At 41.3% G+C, this 18,147-nt stretch overlaps 1 protein-coding gene across 1 annotated transcript; it reads right to left on the reverse strand.

Moving 5' to 3' along the window:
• Positions 1-9,500: 9,500 nt before the first annotated feature.
• LOC122080246 (glutamate decarboxylase) lies at positions 9,501-14,781 on the reverse strand. Its single transcript, XM_042647187.1, has 7 exons — positions 14,550-14,781; positions 14,253-14,457; positions 11,444-11,644; positions 11,019-11,233; positions 10,548-10,801; positions 10,412-10,464; positions 9,501-10,248 (listed from the first exon to the last, which is right to left on the reverse strand). Exons 1-7 carry the CDS (start codon positions 14,633-14,635, stop codon positions 9,760-9,762), a joined length of 1,503 nt encoding a protein of 500 aa, XP_042503121.1. The 5' UTR covers positions 14,636-14,781; the 3' UTR covers positions 9,501-9,759.
• Between the last annotated feature and the right edge of the window lie 3,366 nt (positions 14,782-18,147).

Raw genomic sequence — 18,147 nt, forward strand, 5'->3', positions numbered from 1 at the left:
TTCACCGAGTCTCGAAAAACATCATGTGCCGCACCTTGCCATTGACATTTAGATGGGCAACAAGGCTATGGTACAATCGCCTGCCAACGAAATCAATTTACAGCTTCAGTGACTTGAGCTACTTCTTCGTGAAGGGATTCTCTAGCAGCCAACCCCTTCAAAAGATTACATTGAACTTGACCCATGTCAAAAAGTATGAGGGGGAGTCATTGCGAAATTACATGAAACACTTTCAGTAGGAGAAGATCACGATCAGAGGGTTGGACCCGAAAGAAGAGTTCATGGCCCTTTTGGGAGGGGTCAAAGACAAGGAACTAAAAAGATCTCTGGCGAAGCATACACCGAGGAACCTGGCTGAGTTGAGGGGTCGGAGCGATAAATACATCCAAATGGAAGAAACCCTTTAGGCTAACAAAGAAGCTGAAGGGAAGGCAAGGGAGACAAGGACTTTAAGAGATGATAATAAGCCTCCCGAGGGTAAGAGACGAAAGTCTGAACATGATCGGACACCCAGTCCACCAAGGAATTTTGAAAGGTACTCACCCCTAAACCGGAGGAGGACGAACGTGTTAATGCAAATAAAAGACTCCTCGGATACCAAAGCCATGAAGTGGCCCAGGAAGATGGGGCGACATCCCGAAAGATGCAAAATGGACAAATATTATCATTTTCACAGGGACCATGGCCACGACACCGAAGAATACTGGCACCTGAAGGGAGAAATAGAAAGTATGATTCAAAAATGATATATGAGCCGGTTTGAAGACCGTAAAAAGAAAGATGCCCAAGGCGGCAATGATCAATGGGACCACCGCCAGAGGGATGGAAGGGGTCTTCATAAAAGAAGGGGGCTAGCCCGCAGAGGCAATCGGGAATAGTGAAGGGACCAGACACCTGAAGAAGCTAACCCTTGCCCCAAGGATGATCAAAAAAGCCCAACAAGAGTCATAGCCACTATCAATGGAGGCTTGGCCACTGAAGAAAATTCCATCTCGGTTAAGAAAGCAAAGGCCTATGCAAGAAGTATACATGTGGCCGAATGGTCAAACAAGAGGACAAAGACAGAAACGATTATCTCCTTCTCCACTGGTGATCTGGAAGGGGTACAGACGCCACATGATGATGCCCTGGTAATCACCCTGACCCTATCCAATTGCAGAGTAAAGAGAATCTTGGTGGATAACGGTAGCTCAGCTGATATCCTGTTCCTCGAAGCCTTCTAAAAGATGGGCATGGCCAAAGAAAAGTTGAAGAAGGTTGAACACCCGTTGCAAGGGTTCTCGGGTGCCCCAGTCAAGGTAGAAGGTTCAATTGAATTTCCAGTGAGAGTCGACACGGGAAACTGCCAAGTAATGATTATGATAAACTTTCTCATGATCGACATCACTTCTGCGTACAATGCCATACTGGGAAGAGTCTTGCTAAAAGTCATCGTCTCCACACCACACCTCAAGATGAAGTTCTCTACCAAGAACGGGGTCGGCGAATGCCGAGGTGATCATGAAGCGTCTTGAAAGTGTTACGCTATAACCCTATGGAGAAAAGAAAAGGCAGGCGGGCACTCCCGAAAGAGGATCTACGTGATGACACCAATTGTCAGAGAGGGAAACCAACTGAGGAGTTGATCCAAGTTGACGTCGAAGAAGGGGATACTACTCGCCAACTCCAAGTTGGGGCCTTAATACCAAGGCAATAACGGGAAAATATCATCTCATTCCTCCGGTACAATTCTGACGTCTTCGCTTGGTCAGCCTCGGACATGTTAGGGATAACTTGAGAAGTAATAGAGCATCATCTGAGTATTAATCTGACTAAGAAGCCGGTACAACAGAAGAAGAGAACCTTCACCCCAATAGGCAGCAGAAGATAGATGAAAAGGTAAAGAAATTGCTAAAGGCCAAGTTCATCCTGAAATTTTGATACTCCGAATGGATATCCAATGTGTTGATGGTCCCGAAGGCAAACGAGAAATGGAGAATATGCATCAAATTAATAAATTTGAACAAATCCTGCCTAAAATGTGTGAGGCCGATGTCCCGAAGACATCCTTTATAACCGAAGGGGGGTTGTATTGCTATAAAGTAATACCCTTCGGGAAAAAAAATGCAGGAGCCACCTACCAAAGGTTAGTGAACAAGATCTTCAAGGAGATGATCAGCAAGACCATGGAGGTGTACGTGGATGACATGCTTGTGAAAATCTTGAAGGCAGAACACCATATTCGAGACCTGAAGCAAGCATTTCAAGTACTGAGGTAATACAACATGAAGCTGAACCCAATAAAGTGTGCATTCGGAGTAGCATCGAGAAAGTTCATCGGCTTCATTGTCTCAAAAAGGGGGATTGAAGCCAACCCGATGAAAATGCAGGCCATTCGAGATATGAAGTCCCCATAAAGTGTGAAGCAAGACCAAGAACTTACAGGCAGAATCGCCACCCTGGGACAGTTCACATCTCAATCAGTTGACAAGTTCCTTCCTTTCTTCAAAACCTTGAAGGGATCAAAAAAGTTCGAGTGGATAGAGGAGTGCAAGAAGTCCTTCGAACAGCTGAAGGAGTACCTAGTGACGCCCCCACTGCTGACAAAATCGAACACTGGAGATACTTTACAATTATACCTAGCTGTATTGACCATGGCAGTAAGCACGGTACTGCTAAAAGAAGAGGAAAGATAACAACGGCCGATATACTATGTTAGCCGAACTTTGTTGGATGCAGAAACAAGGTACAGAAAGATGGAGAATGTGGCGTACGCCCTTGTGATAGCGGCAAGAAAACTAAGACTATATTTCCAATCACACATGATATGTGTACTCACAGACCAACCCCTGAAGAAGATACTGCAAAAGTCGGATATGTCCAATAGGTTGATAAACTGGGCTACAAAGTTGGGAGAATTTGAAATCTAATACAAATCGAGGATCGTGATAAAAGCACAGGCCCTGGTGGACTTCATAGCCTAGACAACACTCCCAGATGAACCTTAGGAGCTTGCTAAGGCTTAGACAGACAAGGTTTGGGTATTGTATGTGGATAGTGCATCCAACAGGACAGGAAGTGGCGCGGGAATTATACTAATCAGCTCTGAATGTTTCAAAATCGAATATACCCTATGGTTTGACTTCAGTGCCTCCAACAATGAAGCTGAATATGAAGCACTGATAGCTGAAATTAATCTAGCGCGACCTTTAATGATACCAGAGCTGGTCATGCATAGTGACTCATAGCTTGTGGTATAGTTCTCCATAAAGCAAAGGAACAAAGGATGGTCGAATACTTGAAGAAAGTATGAGAGAAAGTGGCAGCTTTCAGGGAGTTTGAGGTAAAGCAGGTACCACGAGTGAAAAATGCTAGTACAAACACATTGTCACAATTGGCCACTTCAAATTACATGGACCTGGGACGTTCAGTATATTTTCAGGTATTACATCAATCGAATACCAAAAGTACCCAAGAGGTGTTGCCCGTTAACAAGAACGTCCCTAGCTAGATGGATCCCATAACAAAGTATCTGAAGGAAGGAACTCAGGATTAGCCAAAGCTCATATTACACTTAGAAAAACTTGCATGCACAGAAGCTTCAGCCCTCAGGCCCTTGCTATCTGGCCAAGGACGTACCTCGGTCATCTTTTGGATTCAGGATCAATCATTAAGGGTACAAGGGGAGAAGAAAGAAGATGTAACATGAAAGAAAAAGCTAAGTGTTTCATTAAAATAAAATCCCTACGAGGGCAAGTAAAAAAGAGTAGGTCGAAGGCCTCAATTACACACCGAGGCTTGAAGGCCACACAAAAAAAATAAAACAAAATACGACGGGAGCTTCACAAAGCATCGGTCAGCAAAGTAACCTCATCCTCAGCCTAGGTGGAGGGGCCTCGATCAGAGCCGTCATGATCAGGGGTCAGAGGAACCTCGTGGCGCAGCTAAACCTCCTCATCACTACTCACCTCCTCATTAACCACTTCGGTCGCGGTTGGGGCGTCTTCATCACCTTCATCCTAAAAAATGAGGCCACTCCCTCCATAGGAAATCTCCAGATGATGTTCGAGTATCCAGTCCAAATCTTGGTGGCGCCCATGATATACCCAGGGGTTATAGCACGCTTGACCTCCTCCCAAAACTCCTCAGAGCCCTTGTAACGTTCGACCCCTCCAGCTTCGACCTTCCGGAGCTTAGTTGTCATCTACGCCTTCAGCTCTGAAAGCTTGAGGTCGCACTCTTGGTGGGTCCGAAGGAGGTCGGCCTCCAGATGCTCCACCTTCTCAAGAAGGAGAGTACGCTCATCATCCAAGGCCGATTTCTCTTGTTCGGATGCCTCCAGGTCTTGGGTCAGGGCCTTAGCTCTGATTGTCAATTGGCCCAATTGGTTATGAGCTTGAACAACACCCACACTAACAAAAAAACAAGAGGCAAAAGGAATAAGGAGTTGAAGGCCGAAGCTTACCCCCACCATGAAGACGCAGGTATTGGTGATCATGGCCACGGTTCCTTGACCCTGAGCCTCGGTAGCGTCTCTCGGAAGGCTACCCTTCTGCACCAACTCCTGGGCTACTAGCCAATATTTAGGGTGTCGTCCTCCTTGACTAACCAGTGAGGGAAGAAGCCAACTTCGGCCCGAACTCAGTTTGTCCTTGGGCTTCAAAAGTCGGTACCAGGAGAAACAGCATAAAGGGGCGAGATGGTGCAGCCAGGAGCAGCAAGCACCTCAACAGCCTTGGGAGTGGGGTCTTCAACTCTAGCTCTCATCTTTGAGGAGGCTTCAAAGGTGGAAGCTCCCTTCTTCTTCTCCTTCTTCTTCTATTTTTGTTGCTTCTGCTGCACCTCTCGTGCCTTAGCCTCCCTCATCAGAGTCTGCCTCTCGGTAGCAGCAACCTTGGCCTCAGCTCTTGAAATTTGCACTACAACAAAATGAAGATGAAGAATATTAGTACAAAGGACGAAGGTCCGTAGCTAAAACAAATTTGGGCCAAGGCCTAGGACTCACTCGGGCTAAGCCTGAATCTGAACAAAACAATGTCCGATTTAAGACTATCGGACTTGACTGGAGGGCAAGTACTTTAATCCCTCACCATCGCCATCAACCCCGCGTCTGTCCCGAAAAGGGCAGGTGCAGAGTTCACTGTCCTCTGATCGGGGATGTCCCAGACTATGCCGAAGGGCACCCCCTCCGACGACCTCACGAAGAAGAATTTCTCCTTCCAGCCGTGGATAGAGATAGGGTAACCGTTCAAAAGCTAAAGATCCTTTCGAGGGATAAAATAATACTAGCCCGAAACCCCTTTACTAGCTTGAAGAAGAAAACAATTGAAAAAGAGGGGAAGAGAGAGGGGCCTTCGGTGCCTAGAGAAAAGGATGATAAAACTTAGCATCTACCGCCACCCATCGGCGTCAGTTGGGTAGGACAAATTCCGTAGTTCCAAAACACTCGAGTAAAGAAAGGATGGAAGGGTAGCTGAAGGCCAACCTTGAAAGCCCCTCTATACAAGCACAACTCCTCAGGATTCCTATAGCTGGCCCGATCTATTGATTTTGGTGTTCAGAGCATAAAGGCATATAAAATGCTACAAGAGGCCCTCAACTCCTCTAGTTCGGGCCCTTCCATGGTGGAAACAATGTTGCGAGCCTCCACCTCGAGGGTATCCTGGGTTTAGGCACGAGACTCGAGCACCCTTTCCCTAAAGCCCTTGTCGTTCAAACGACTCTCAGACCTACTTGGCGTAGCTATCGACGAGGAGCCACGGGAGGAGGGTGAATCTGGGGAGGAGCTCGAAGACATCCCTCGTATCCTTCCAGGGCTTCTACCTCTTCGGTTCAACCTCATCCTTTCTAAGGACGACAGACTATACCCAGACGAACTGGACATTGGCACTTACGACGGACTGGAGAAACTGGACGACAGAAAGAAGGAAACACTAAAACAGAAGGAAGGCTCTCCAAAGGAAAAATAATTGTGGCCCACAAATGACCACCATCTCTTCTAAAGGGAAGAAAGACGGTACGACTTCTCAAGCATTAATGGTCATGCCACATCATCAATAACGATTATCAAGTTCACACGGGCCAGGCACACGAGCAAGAGACTGCCTACCTCGGTTGGGGGATCAGGCTAAGGCTGAGTGGACCTGACCAAAGGTCCCTACCTTGGTTGGGGGCTCAGGCCAAGGCCGAGAAGACCTGACCGAAGGTCCCTACCTCGGTTGGGGGATCAAGCCAAGGCCGAGCGGACCTGATCAAAGGCCCTTGCCTCAGTTGGGGGCTTAGGTCAAGGATGAGCAGACCTGACAGACCTGACCAAAGGTCCCTACCTTGGTTGGGGACTCAGGCCAAGGCTGAGCTGACTGACCGAAGGACCCTACCTCGGGTGGGGCCTCAAGCTAAGGCTGAGCAGACTTGACCAAAGATTCCTACCTCGGTTAGGGGCTCAGGCTAAGGCTGAGCGGACCTGACCGAAGGTCCTTATCTCGATTGGGAGCTCTCAGGCCAAGGCCGAGGGATCTGACCGAAAGTCCCTACCTCGGTTGGGGCCTCAGGTCAAGGCCAAGCGAACCTGGCCAAAGGTCCTACCTCAGGTGGGAGCTCAGGCCAAGACCGAGTGAACCTGACCAAAAGTCCCTACCTCGGTTGGGAGCTCAGGTCAAGCTCGATCGGACCTGACGAAGGTCCCTACCTCGGGTGAGGGCTCAGACCAAGACCAAGTGGACCTGACCGAAGGTCCCTACCTCGGTTGGGAGCTCAGGCCAAGACCAAGCGGATCTGACTGAAGGTCCTTATCTCGGGTGGGGGCTCAGGCTAAGGCCAAGCAGACCTGACCAAAGGTTCTTACCTCGGTCAGGATGAAGGCCGAAGCTGAGTGGAAAGGACTGAAGTAGAACTTAAAAAATGAAAAAAGATGTTGTTACTCCCACTGGAAGGGCTCCTCAGTGGCAGTAAGGGGGCTTCTGATATGCACATAATAAACCGTCCAATCGGACATAGACACGTGGCATCTCACCACGTACCTACAACGCTGCTTCAGATATCACGAAGGAACCGTAGCTTCCCCTCAGTAGTAGAGTCATAATAGGACTCCATTTCTTAAGAGAATATTCCCTGAGGAGTCATGAGGCGCGCAAGGAGGAGTCCTCCAATAAACCATCCCAATCCCTTCAGAAGAGGGGGGAGGTATCCCAGTAGGTATCTACTAGGGAGATTCCTATAAAAGGAGATCTACGAGACAGAATGAGGTAAGTACACATACATTCACACCATTACTCTACTGGAAAAACTATTGCTTCGGTTTTTGACTTGGGTGTCAGAGAACTAATCTCGAAGCCACCTCCGGGCCTCTGCCTTTTGTACTTGTGCAAGATTGACCCTCGACCTCCTGGAGATTATTGGCAGTAGCATAATTCATGAGGTGGAGTGCCGCTATTAATTTAATTAGTACTTACAAAGTCATTTACTATAATTAATATTTAAATTGTTCAACAATCAACAGCTTGGAGCATCTAATTAATATTTAAATTGTTGATCAATCAACAGCTTGGAGCATCTTTTAACTCTTAGTTGGGACAGTAAAAGAAGCATTTAGTTGGAACCAATCTTTCTCAACAACAAAAATAAAATAAGGTTTCTTTTCTTTTCTTTTCTTTTTTTTTTTTTTTTTTTTTTTAAGAAAAATAAGGTTTCTTAAATGAATTGTTAAGTGCCACGAAGCAATATAATACTTGGTAAGCAACTTCGTCAACATGTTGGTCACGTCATGAACTCTTGATGGTTTCATATTTAATATCAGATCATGTTCTTGCATGGGTCAATTATCACTTGTCAGGTTCTAAAAATTATTTTAAATAAATAAATTCCTTTTAAAATATTTTTCTTATACATTGGGAAAAGTTGGTTAAAGAAAAGGAAAAATCTCATACATGATATTAAATAAGATTGGAATATACCACAAAATTATTTATATGACCTATCAAGAATGTTCATCATGTCCCCATTTACCAAATGGTAGGAATGCAAACAAAAAAATAAATAATAAATAATAAATAAATCAATAACAGGGAGAGAGAGAGAAGTTCCTTCCCTTCTTCAAGTGAATGGTACATCTGAAATGGCCACCTTGCAATATATACTTAAACTTGTAATTAGACTTTGAAGCTTGGACTTAACCAACTATTATTACATCAGAAGTGATTAATTTTTAATTTACGTCTCTTAATTGCTTGTTATTATCAACATAATTTATAAACTCATGTTACATTCCTAAGCCCTTTCTTCTTCTTCTTCTTCTTCTTCGACTAGATAGGAGAGCATTGGGGTCCTCTCCAAAGGGGAGGGAGAGAAAGAGTGATACTAGACAGAGAACCCAATAGCATGCTTAGTCCTTACCCTTTAGTTATTTATTTATGAAAATTAGTCTTGTTGGTGACACATGATGTTTCAGAGCCAAAAAAAAAAAATTTGAGAAAAAAATTACTACAAGTTAAAAATAATAAGATTTTGATCATAGTTGAAAAATAAAGTTTTGACTTGATGAATCAACTGAGGAAAAACTTGGTTAGGAATCATGAAGACACGAGTTCGAATTTTTATTGACTTGGTGTTTTTTCTTAAATCATATGAAACTCATTTTTTTTTATGGGGCATATACTATTCATAAACCACAAGTTTGGTATACAGCTAAACAAAATCCTAGAAATTTTTTTTTCCCTTTTCACTATTAACCCATTTTTGCTTCGCACCTAGAAGCAACCATAGCCTCAGTCCCTCCTCACTCAAACAAGGTGGAGTAGGACGATATTTAAACAGAAAAAAAGGGGTCTCATCCTAACCAAGTTTCACTCATCCAATTCATCAAGTTTTGAAAGGACGGGTTGAATCGAAAAACTTGATTTTCAACTAAGATTTTGATAACATTTTTTTTTTTCACTATATATCAGGAAAACGTGCATTAATTGAAATGTGCCACTATTTTTTTTTTTTTTTTATATAAGAATGGTTTTCCTCTAGTAATATACTTATTTTTTTGTTTGAAATATATAAAATACCAGGGTCGGCCATCTAAAATGACCTTCAAATTGGATTAGACTTCATGAATTCTAAAGTTAAGAAGGCATTAAAATAAGGAGATAATTTAAATTTTTTTCACTTGATTTTCAAATCTTTAATTTTACCTCCTAAACAATCAGGTAAAATTTAATGTGTGGAAACTTGGGGTTTTTCTATCTACAAATTTTCAATTCTATCCATTATATTACATAGCAGATCTTTATAATAGTCTCGAGATGTCCTATACTTTTCTTTTTTATGGCAAATAAGGTTTCCTACTCATGAAAGCAAGTAGATCTCGTAATTGTCGAATTATTTGATTTTGTCTACCATAGAGTGGAATTTGTTCAAACCCTTCTACTCATACATATAGATAGGGTCTTCCAAACTAAGAAGTAATCTTCTAAGTTGCACTTGTTAGGAATAAACTGGAAATTACAATCCAAAAAAATAAAAGAAGAAAGAAAAAATGGTAAAATTTTTTTATCTTTCATTGAAAACTGCAAAGAGATGACATAACCGATTCCGAGTAACAGCAACACTACTAACCAGTTCATTACTAGGAACAAAGCCTATTTAATTACTCTTAGAAGACTGACATTAACAATCGATGCAGATCAAATAGAGGAATTTAGGAGATAAAGAGATGAAAGGAGGTGGGGGGTAGGGTAGGGGAGAGAGATTTAGAGAAACTCATAATTAAGGCTCCTTATACTTGGAGTACTTCTCTTAACAAACACCATTAGTCTTCTTCTTATTCTGAACAAACTTCCTCCATGCCATAGTAATCTCCCTCTGTGTCTCCAAATCAGTCTTCTTCACAACAGCAACACCATTACACTCTTTATTCTGTTCACAAGCCACAGCCAACTTGGCAGAAACCCTAGCAGGTAGAGTGTCAAGTTCATGTAGTACCTTCTGTATATCTATCACAAGTCTCTCAGCAAATGTGCGAGAGAAGTCTTCTCTTATCACAACTCGAAGGACTGTGACATGTTGTGCATCTGGTGGCATTGTGTATGCCGGCACAATCCACCCATACCTCCTCAACAAGTCCGATACCTCAAACTCGTTATGCTGGCTATTATCTTTCAGAGAGAAGGCCACTAGAGGGACACCGTCGTCCTTCGATACAATGTTGAACTTCCCAGTCTTCTCCAATCCTTCTTTCAGCACTATCATGTTTTCTCGGCAGTTCTCCATGACGTTCCGGTAACCCTGAACATCGTTACACATCCATGAGCTACTAAAAAAAGGGCATACCCAGTGCACAAGTCACTATTAAAATTAGATTAGAATTGCCCATCAATTGGTTTAACCAGAATGGCGCTGGTCCGGTTTTCAAAACTATGGATCAAAATTGTATTAGTACCAAACTTACCTCATAACCCAAGCGAATTAGTTGATAGTACTGAGCAATTACTTGACTGGAACCTGAAATTTTTAGGAAGCAGTAAGGGTTATTAATAATGAATTTCATGGGGAAGAACAGTTTGAATTGATTATGGATTAATTACCTTTAGAGAAGTTGAGAGTGAAGGTGGGTTGATCAGCTCCAAGATAATTGATGTGGAAGATGAGTTCTTCAGGCAAGTCTTCCTTGGTCCTCCAGATGACCCATCCAATACCGGCATAGACCAGACCATATTTGTGGCCACTCACATTGATGCTCTTAACCAGCGGCAACCGGAAGTCCCATTCGAGCTCCGGGTAAATGAATGGTGCAATGAATCCACCACTAGCTGCATCAACATGAATTGGAGTATCCCATCTGCAACAAGGGTAGATATATCATCAGTTTGTGCTCAGTAATTTCAAATTGAACCGGTTTAATTCTGAAGAAATGGGTGAACCGGTCCATTTATGGGTTCGGATTTATGTAATCTCAGCCTAGTCCTAGATCCCACTTGGTCCAAAATGAGACCACATTTCTTATAAACATTAACCTGTTCTAACTTAAAGTTCTTAATGATCAGGATCAAACATACTTTGTTTCCTTGTTCTTTTCGACCAACAGATCATTCAAGAGCTTAACATCTTCGAACTCTCCGTTAAGGGTCGAACCCAAGATAGCGGCGACACAGATGGTGTTCTCGTCGACCATTTCAACAGCTTTCTCAGGGTCCATCACATAGTATCCTTCCCTGAGCTTCACCTCCTTCAGCTCAACCTCAAAGTACCTTGCAAATTTCTCCCAGCAGACCTAAACAAATAAGCAGACTATAGTCAATTAACACGAAGGATAGGATCAGTTTCTGAACTCACTAATGAGGCCCAAATATTATAGGCCCAAGGCCCACACTGTCCAAGGCACACTTGGGCTGGTTCAATTAAATACCCATTAGAGTGGATCTATTTGGCCCATGTTTACCAAATGATTCCAATCCAATTGTGTGAGATTTTAAGTGCATACCTGAACATTAGCGCCAGTCACAATGTTAGGCTTATCAATAGGTTTTCCCTCAGCTCTCCTTTTGTTCTGCCACTTCCTCTTGAATGCAAGCCCTGCAAGCATTATAGCCTCCGACGAACCCACTGTTCCAACACCAACCGCCGTCTCCGAATCCTCGAGTGGAGCATTGAATAGATGAGCTATCATGTTAACGCATCGATTCTAATCAAGTACAAAGCCAAAATTAAATCATTAAATTAGCATAATTTAAGCAACAATCACCTAAAGAATAAAGCTCTAAAGCAAGATCCTTCCATGAAAGTTCCACAACCTATGTTGTGGGCCCCTAACCTACACTAATTGGGCTCAGGTCCATAACTAGCTATATTCCCGCAACTTAAGGCATCAATAAAGCTTACATCCAAAGTTAGGCCATTGCGCGTGGGGGTCAAATCAAACTCATATTTTAATCATTAATTTACCATATAAAGTGATGTTCTAATTCTCTAAAGTGTTTACCTAATTTTGTAATGTATCAAAACATGGAAACCATACTTATTAGTAAAAATGTTTTTTGTGGAGGAGAGTGAGACATCCAGACAAAGTTGGATAGATGTGCTATCATGTTACGCAACGATTCTAATTTAATACAAATGGAGGAGCAAAATGATAGCTTCACCCCATTAAAAAAAAAAAATGACTCTTATGCCGATGCTTCCTCATGTCCCGCATTTCACTATATAAATAAGTAAAAAGTAGAATCTCCTCATCAAGGATCAATATTCCAATCCAATTGTCAATAACTAGAGTTCACAGTCTAGTTACTGTAGTTCTGTAGAGGACCTCCCCTTAATGAGCACTTCCTAGTTACTGACTCATTCTTCAGCTTTGGCCTTTTGAGTGATCCAAAGACCCTAAATTCTATCCACACCGTTGGATCATTACCGTCTATGTGGGTCTGGAAGCATCTCAGCCATCTATTTGGTTGTTAGAAGGTATAAAAATGTACTGTTTCTAATTTCCACCGAACTAGGTAAATGGATAAGACTTTTATGGTGAAATTGCGCCTGTCGTCACGAAAGTCGTGGCAGTTTTCAAATCCTATTTTGAAAACTTGAGCCAATTGTCCATAAGTATAATGACGAAAATACCCTCCCTATTCTGTGGTCCACAACTTCTTTGCAGGGTCAATTCAGTCATAATAATTGAGAAACAAAGTATGAGGAATGTGGGCCATACTCCAACTCCGTCTCCATGTGTCAACGTGTTGGCAAATGAATTGCCAAGTAGCGGTGCAATCACGGGTCTCCTTGATTTGCAAGTGTGGGCCCAATAATAGGAAACAAAAAATAGACACATCTCACTAGATTAATTTACCAAAATACCCTTGAGGGTCAAACCTCAATGGTGGAAGCTGTGGGCCCCTCGAGGCCGCGGTCCTCCTTTTCCCGCGTTCCCCGGGATTGTAAACTGTCTTTTCCACCGATCTGTGGTCCTCATTACGGAACGGTAACGGAAACCTAATGTTCGTCATGGTTACGGCCGTAATAACATATACTTTCCTTCAAAGCACGAATTATCATAGGGATATAAAAGGTATATTCTCCATGTTACTATTAGTGATAGTGAGCTTTCCAAAAAAAAAAGTAGTCCTAGTAAGCTGTCACTATTTTGATGTGGATCATAAAATAAAGGGAAATTTAATCCAATAATACCAATAAAATTCATTTTTTTTTTAATATTATCCTTCTACGTCTTATCAAACTAATAATAGACAGTTAAAAGAAACCGATAATAGATTGAAACTGTCAAAACTAATAATCATAGATTTCGGTTTGGTTTTTGTAGACCAAAATACTTCATTATTTTAGTTTCAATCTGACTAATATACGCAAGAAACGATTAAAACAATCATTTAATACTCCTAAAATATCGTATTGTGGAGTGATATGTTCAGTGTAATCAACTATGGCTACTAAGCAAAACCTAATGAAAAATGTCACTTTTTTCCTAATCAAGTGAGTAGATAAATTTTAGGGTAAAAATTTACCAAAAAAACAAATATAGGGAAAAATTTCCTACATTGTGTAGCTATCAATATGTTACCGAAAACAAATAGTAATAATATTTGGCCCTAATTTAAAATCGGTCGATAATATTCTCCATTATTCGATTCCCTATACCCCACTAATAGTGGATGCCATCCGAAGACCTGAAAAACTAGGTCAAAAATATAATATTGATTTCATTTTTCAGGGAGTTTTGTAAGCATCAAATTCTTACCTATTATTTTGGAGTTTTCTCTATTGACTCGGTTGAGATTTTCATTTTACGAAAAGAAAAAAAAAACCTAAAATGGAAGCATGGCCCCTTGCCAATGCCAAGACACATCAGAGGGGAGAATGACCACATTGACCCTGGGAAAGACTTTCAGGTAAATATTTCTTTTTATTATTAGTATTATTTTATAAATTCATTGGGTGGAGGATGAAAGTTTCTTCTACCATGATGATCCGACGAACTTTCCTGATATCTGAGCTCAAAAACCAAAGAAATGGAATTTGAATAAAAAAAACAGATGAATTATTCCATTTATTTGACTATGAGGCAGATAGCAGGAAAAGTTCCTACAACCCGTGTAGCGCAGCAAACCTTTTCCTCGTGGAGATCGACCGTTACACTGCCTGGCAGTTACCTACTCCACAAGGAACAAATCCATAGCCACTGCGCTTAGCTCTATACTGTTCTGCAGATTATAGATTTAATAAACATTAAAGACGAAGAGAGAGAAAAAATGGATCTCATGATCTAGAGAGAGAAAGAGAGATGCCTGGAGCTCGGTGGTAACAGGGTACTCGTCCATGTCGACGTAGTTCTTGTTAATGGAGGCCATCATGAGCTTATCGCACTCAGGCTCCATCCAGGTTGTGACGAAGGAAGCCAGGTTCAGCCTTGGATTCCCATCTAACATCAGCTCATCGTTGATGATCTGATAAGCCGCTTCCTTCGGTATCGAATTCTCCGGCATCTTGAACCTGCACCACCATATATAATTAAGATTAACTGGTTCTTCAAGGAGCCGAAAGGAAAAACAAAATCTGAAACCATAAGAGAAGAAGAAAGGGACCTTGGAAGGGAAGTCCTAACGTATCGGGAAGCGAAGGTGGAGTGGATGGAGACATCGGACTCCGATGCAGTCTTTGAGAGAACCATGGCCGGTAGAACTGTTTGATCTCCGATGAGATCTAGAGAGAGGAAGAAGATGGCAATGAAATAAAGAGAGAAAGGAAAGTGAAGGTTTAGAGTGGATTGCTTGGAGAAGATTAAGGAGGTTTTGGGGTCTTATATAGCCCAAGAGAAGGCGGTTTATGGATTGGAAAACCAGAAATAGAGACTAGAAAAGAGAGAGATTGACCGCATTCAGTGTGGATGGAAGCAATGTAAAATGACCTTATTCATCCCAAAAAATAATAAAAAGACCTCTGGTATCCAAAAAAGAGAAGGAAACTAATGGCAAGCGCGTTCACACCATAAACATGGATCACTTGGTTGGTCTGATCGGGTTCGGGTTGGATCGAAGTTCTGTTTGGTGACAAGAGAATGGAAGCCGCCTAGCAGGGAACTAGGGAGCACTAGAAGACTAAAGGCGTTTTGACAAACTTCTAATTCCATGGGAATGATTTTTCTCTCTATACACTTTAGACCAATTCTGTTTTGACAACTTCATTTACTTTGAGAGCTATGAAAATAATAATAATAAAATAAAATAAAATTAGAGGTGCAATTCAGGCCCTCAACTTGAGCCCACCTTAAGCCTGGACAAGGGCATGCGTTGAGATACCCTGGCCATGAAGGTTACAATTGAGAGTTTCTAGCCCCTGAGTCATGGTCAGATCAGGCTAGACCAGGCCAAAGTTGAGGCCTCGAACTGAGCCCAGCCTTGTCTTCTTCTTCTCTTCAGCATGGCCCAACCCCTGCATCTCCCCCCGCTCACCTCTTTTTTCTTCTCCTATGCAAACAAGGTCAGTTCGATCCACTCCTGAGGGTGGTTCAAGATTGGATTTTTTAGGTTCAGAGTCAAGGCTTGGTAAAACTGGGCTTGAACCCAAATAAGGTGACTCAAGGTTAGACTAGAGTTTTCAAACGCCCAACTCAACTTGATTCTATTGCAACCTAATTTGAACATTCTAATTGTCACACACACACACTTGTTTAGGTTTCTTGGAATGAAACCCAAAGTAAAAATAAAAATAAGCCATTAGAGTACTTAATATGACTATGCCAAGGAATCACCACACACGTCCTATAGGTTGATGGGTCAGGTCTGCATGTCATCTATTTTGTGCCCAGTTTGTAGAAACGCAACTCTAAAATAATGCAGAAGATAATAAAAAAACAAGAACAAGTAATACACAGATTTACGAGATTCGACAAGATTACATACGTCCCCAGTAAGATGAGATCATGCTTCACATGTCGAGGCATTGCACTAATACTCCCTGAATTAAACTGTGATGGAATACAAGACATCATACGCCAACACAGTCAACCCATAATAAAATAATAATTACACAATCAGTTCAATTATTCAGTGGGGACCAAACTAGTGGGCCATACTTAATATCAAGCTTCAATTTTATAATCATAAAAACGTACAGTTTCGATTTCATCTCAACCTAATAGATGGCTACACCAGATTAACTGAAGGTAGAAATCAGGAAAAAAAATAATTTCTTTTTCGTTCTTGTGTCTTCAGTTATTCCGGCAGGCTAAGCGTTTGGAAATCGGAACGAGTCAAACCGTGGAACGGTCAATGGAAGATTGAGAAGAAGAAAAGGTATTGAGATCGAACTCTGACCCTCCATCAAAATTCAAGTAGTCAAACTCAACAGATCCTTATGAAGTACATCAAAATTTCTGGAAACTGAATTACGTTTAATGTGGGTTCCACCACCGATTTGGAGGTGGAGGGACCTTTACTGCCGACTCCACGAATGATCTTCATCTCCGTGTGGGGTTCACAGATCACATTATTTTTTAAAAAGCTGCCGGTTGACGCAGGTACATATCAGCACTGCTGGCAATGGAAGGATAAGTTTTTTATTTCATTTTTCAATTAAAAAAGAGAGAGAGAGAGAGAGACAGAGAGAGAATATAAATGTTAAGTAAAAAAAGGATGGGGAAGGAAATCCTTCCATAAATAATTGGAGTCTTTCAAAACCAAAGGTGTAGGTGGAAGACGCAGAAAGTATAGTAGTAATTGAAGTTTTGAAGAAAAAAATTGATGGAAGAGGTATATATATATATATATATATATATAGATCATAGGATCGATCAAATTAAAATTCAGGAAAATAGGAATCTTCTGGTTCTGTATGGTAAGATGGACGAGATAGGTGCGATACATTACTCCGATCCAGCAAGGAGACTAATATTAACATAGGTGCGATACCTTACTTAGAACTAAATCATGTTGAATTAAGATAAACAAGTAAATAAAGAACAAGACCATGAACTTAAAATAAAGATAAAAGGATATGAAATTGCACAAAATAAAAAAACTGCTTAACCAGATCTATTTCTCAGAATCAAGATGCACGACTGTAGGCTTTGATCTGAGGATAGAACAAGAAGCAAACTATATGCAAGATGAAATGCAAAAAATAATGATATAATTTGAAAATTAAAGTAAACTTTGTATATAATATTTGGAGATTTTGATACAGAGTTCTTGAGTCCTTTGGTAGGTTTGGGTTGGAAAGTTTGAGAAGAAGAAGGATATGTTGATCTTAGAGGGGGTTTTGGAGTTTACTAGTGCTAACCTTTGAGGACGATCCAAACATCATTTTGTAAAACATAATTAGTTGCGCTACAATCAACACGAACTAAAAATGGTTTATTTAATAATGTGTTTTGAAATTTTTGTATGCAAAGAACAATTGACAAAATTTCTTTTTTAATAGTACTATAATTCTTTTGAGCAGAATTCCAGATACCAGAAGTGAATTGGACTAATTGTTCTTTGTTGTCATTTGGAAGCTTTTGTTTAAGAATTCCCCTATACCTAATATCTGAGGCGTCAGTTTCGACTATTTTAAAAGCCTCAGGGTTAGGGATGAATAAACAGGGGATTTCTTTGACTAATTTTTTGATAGTTTGAACGGTCATAGTTTGGGCCGAAGACCAGGGGGTTGGTTTCTTCTTAAGCCGAAGGTATAAAGATTCGGCAATTTTACTAATTTGAGGAAGAAAATCATGAACGTAAATTAAACTTCCTAAAAACCTTTGTAATTGGGTTTTGTCAAGGATTTGGTCAGGGAATTTTTCACCAAAGGTAATGGCACGATCGATAGGGGTAAGGGTACCTTTTTCGATCAGATGGCCAAGAAATCTGACTTTGGTAAGGAAGAATTCCATTTTTCTTTTGGAAATGACTAAACCATTTGATTTAATAATTTGGTAGAATGTTGATTTCCAGATATCTGATTGGGTCGCCCCAGTCCTTTGCCGGATCTTCAATGTCAAATGGTGGGACAACTGTGATGTCTCCAAATGTGAAAAAACTGCTCTCATCAAAAGTTTTACAAGTCTCAAACCAATTCCAACCATTCCAAGCTCATTCAAATCAAGCATCAAAAGTGAGAAAAAAGCTCTTCTGGCCCGATATATATATATATATATATATATTAAGGAATGCATCATCTATCTTTTTTTTTTTTTTTTTT

This window comes from Macadamia integrifolia, chromosome 1 (genome assembly GCF_013358625.1).
Source record: "Macadamia integrifolia cultivar HAES 741 chromosome 1, SCU_Mint_v3, whole genome shotgun sequence".
NCBI classification, from domain to species: Eukaryota; Viridiplantae; Streptophyta; class Magnoliopsida; order Proteales; family Proteaceae; genus Macadamia; species Macadamia integrifolia.

Bases quoted from the DNA above. Each gene is read 5' to 3' on its own strand.
- LOC122080246 (XM_042647187.1), bottom strand. From the start codon at position 14,635: ATGGTTCTCTCAAAGACTGCATCGGAGTCCGATGTCTCCATCCACTCC. The intron at 14,458-14,549 runs GTCCCTTTCTTC...ATGGTGGTGCAG, and splicing joins GTTAGGACTTCCCTTCCAAG to GTTCAAGATGCCGGAGAATT. The intron at 11,645-14,252 runs GCATCTCTCTTT...GTACTTGATTAG, and splicing joins CTGTTACCACCGAGCTCCAG to AATCGATGCGTTAACATGAT.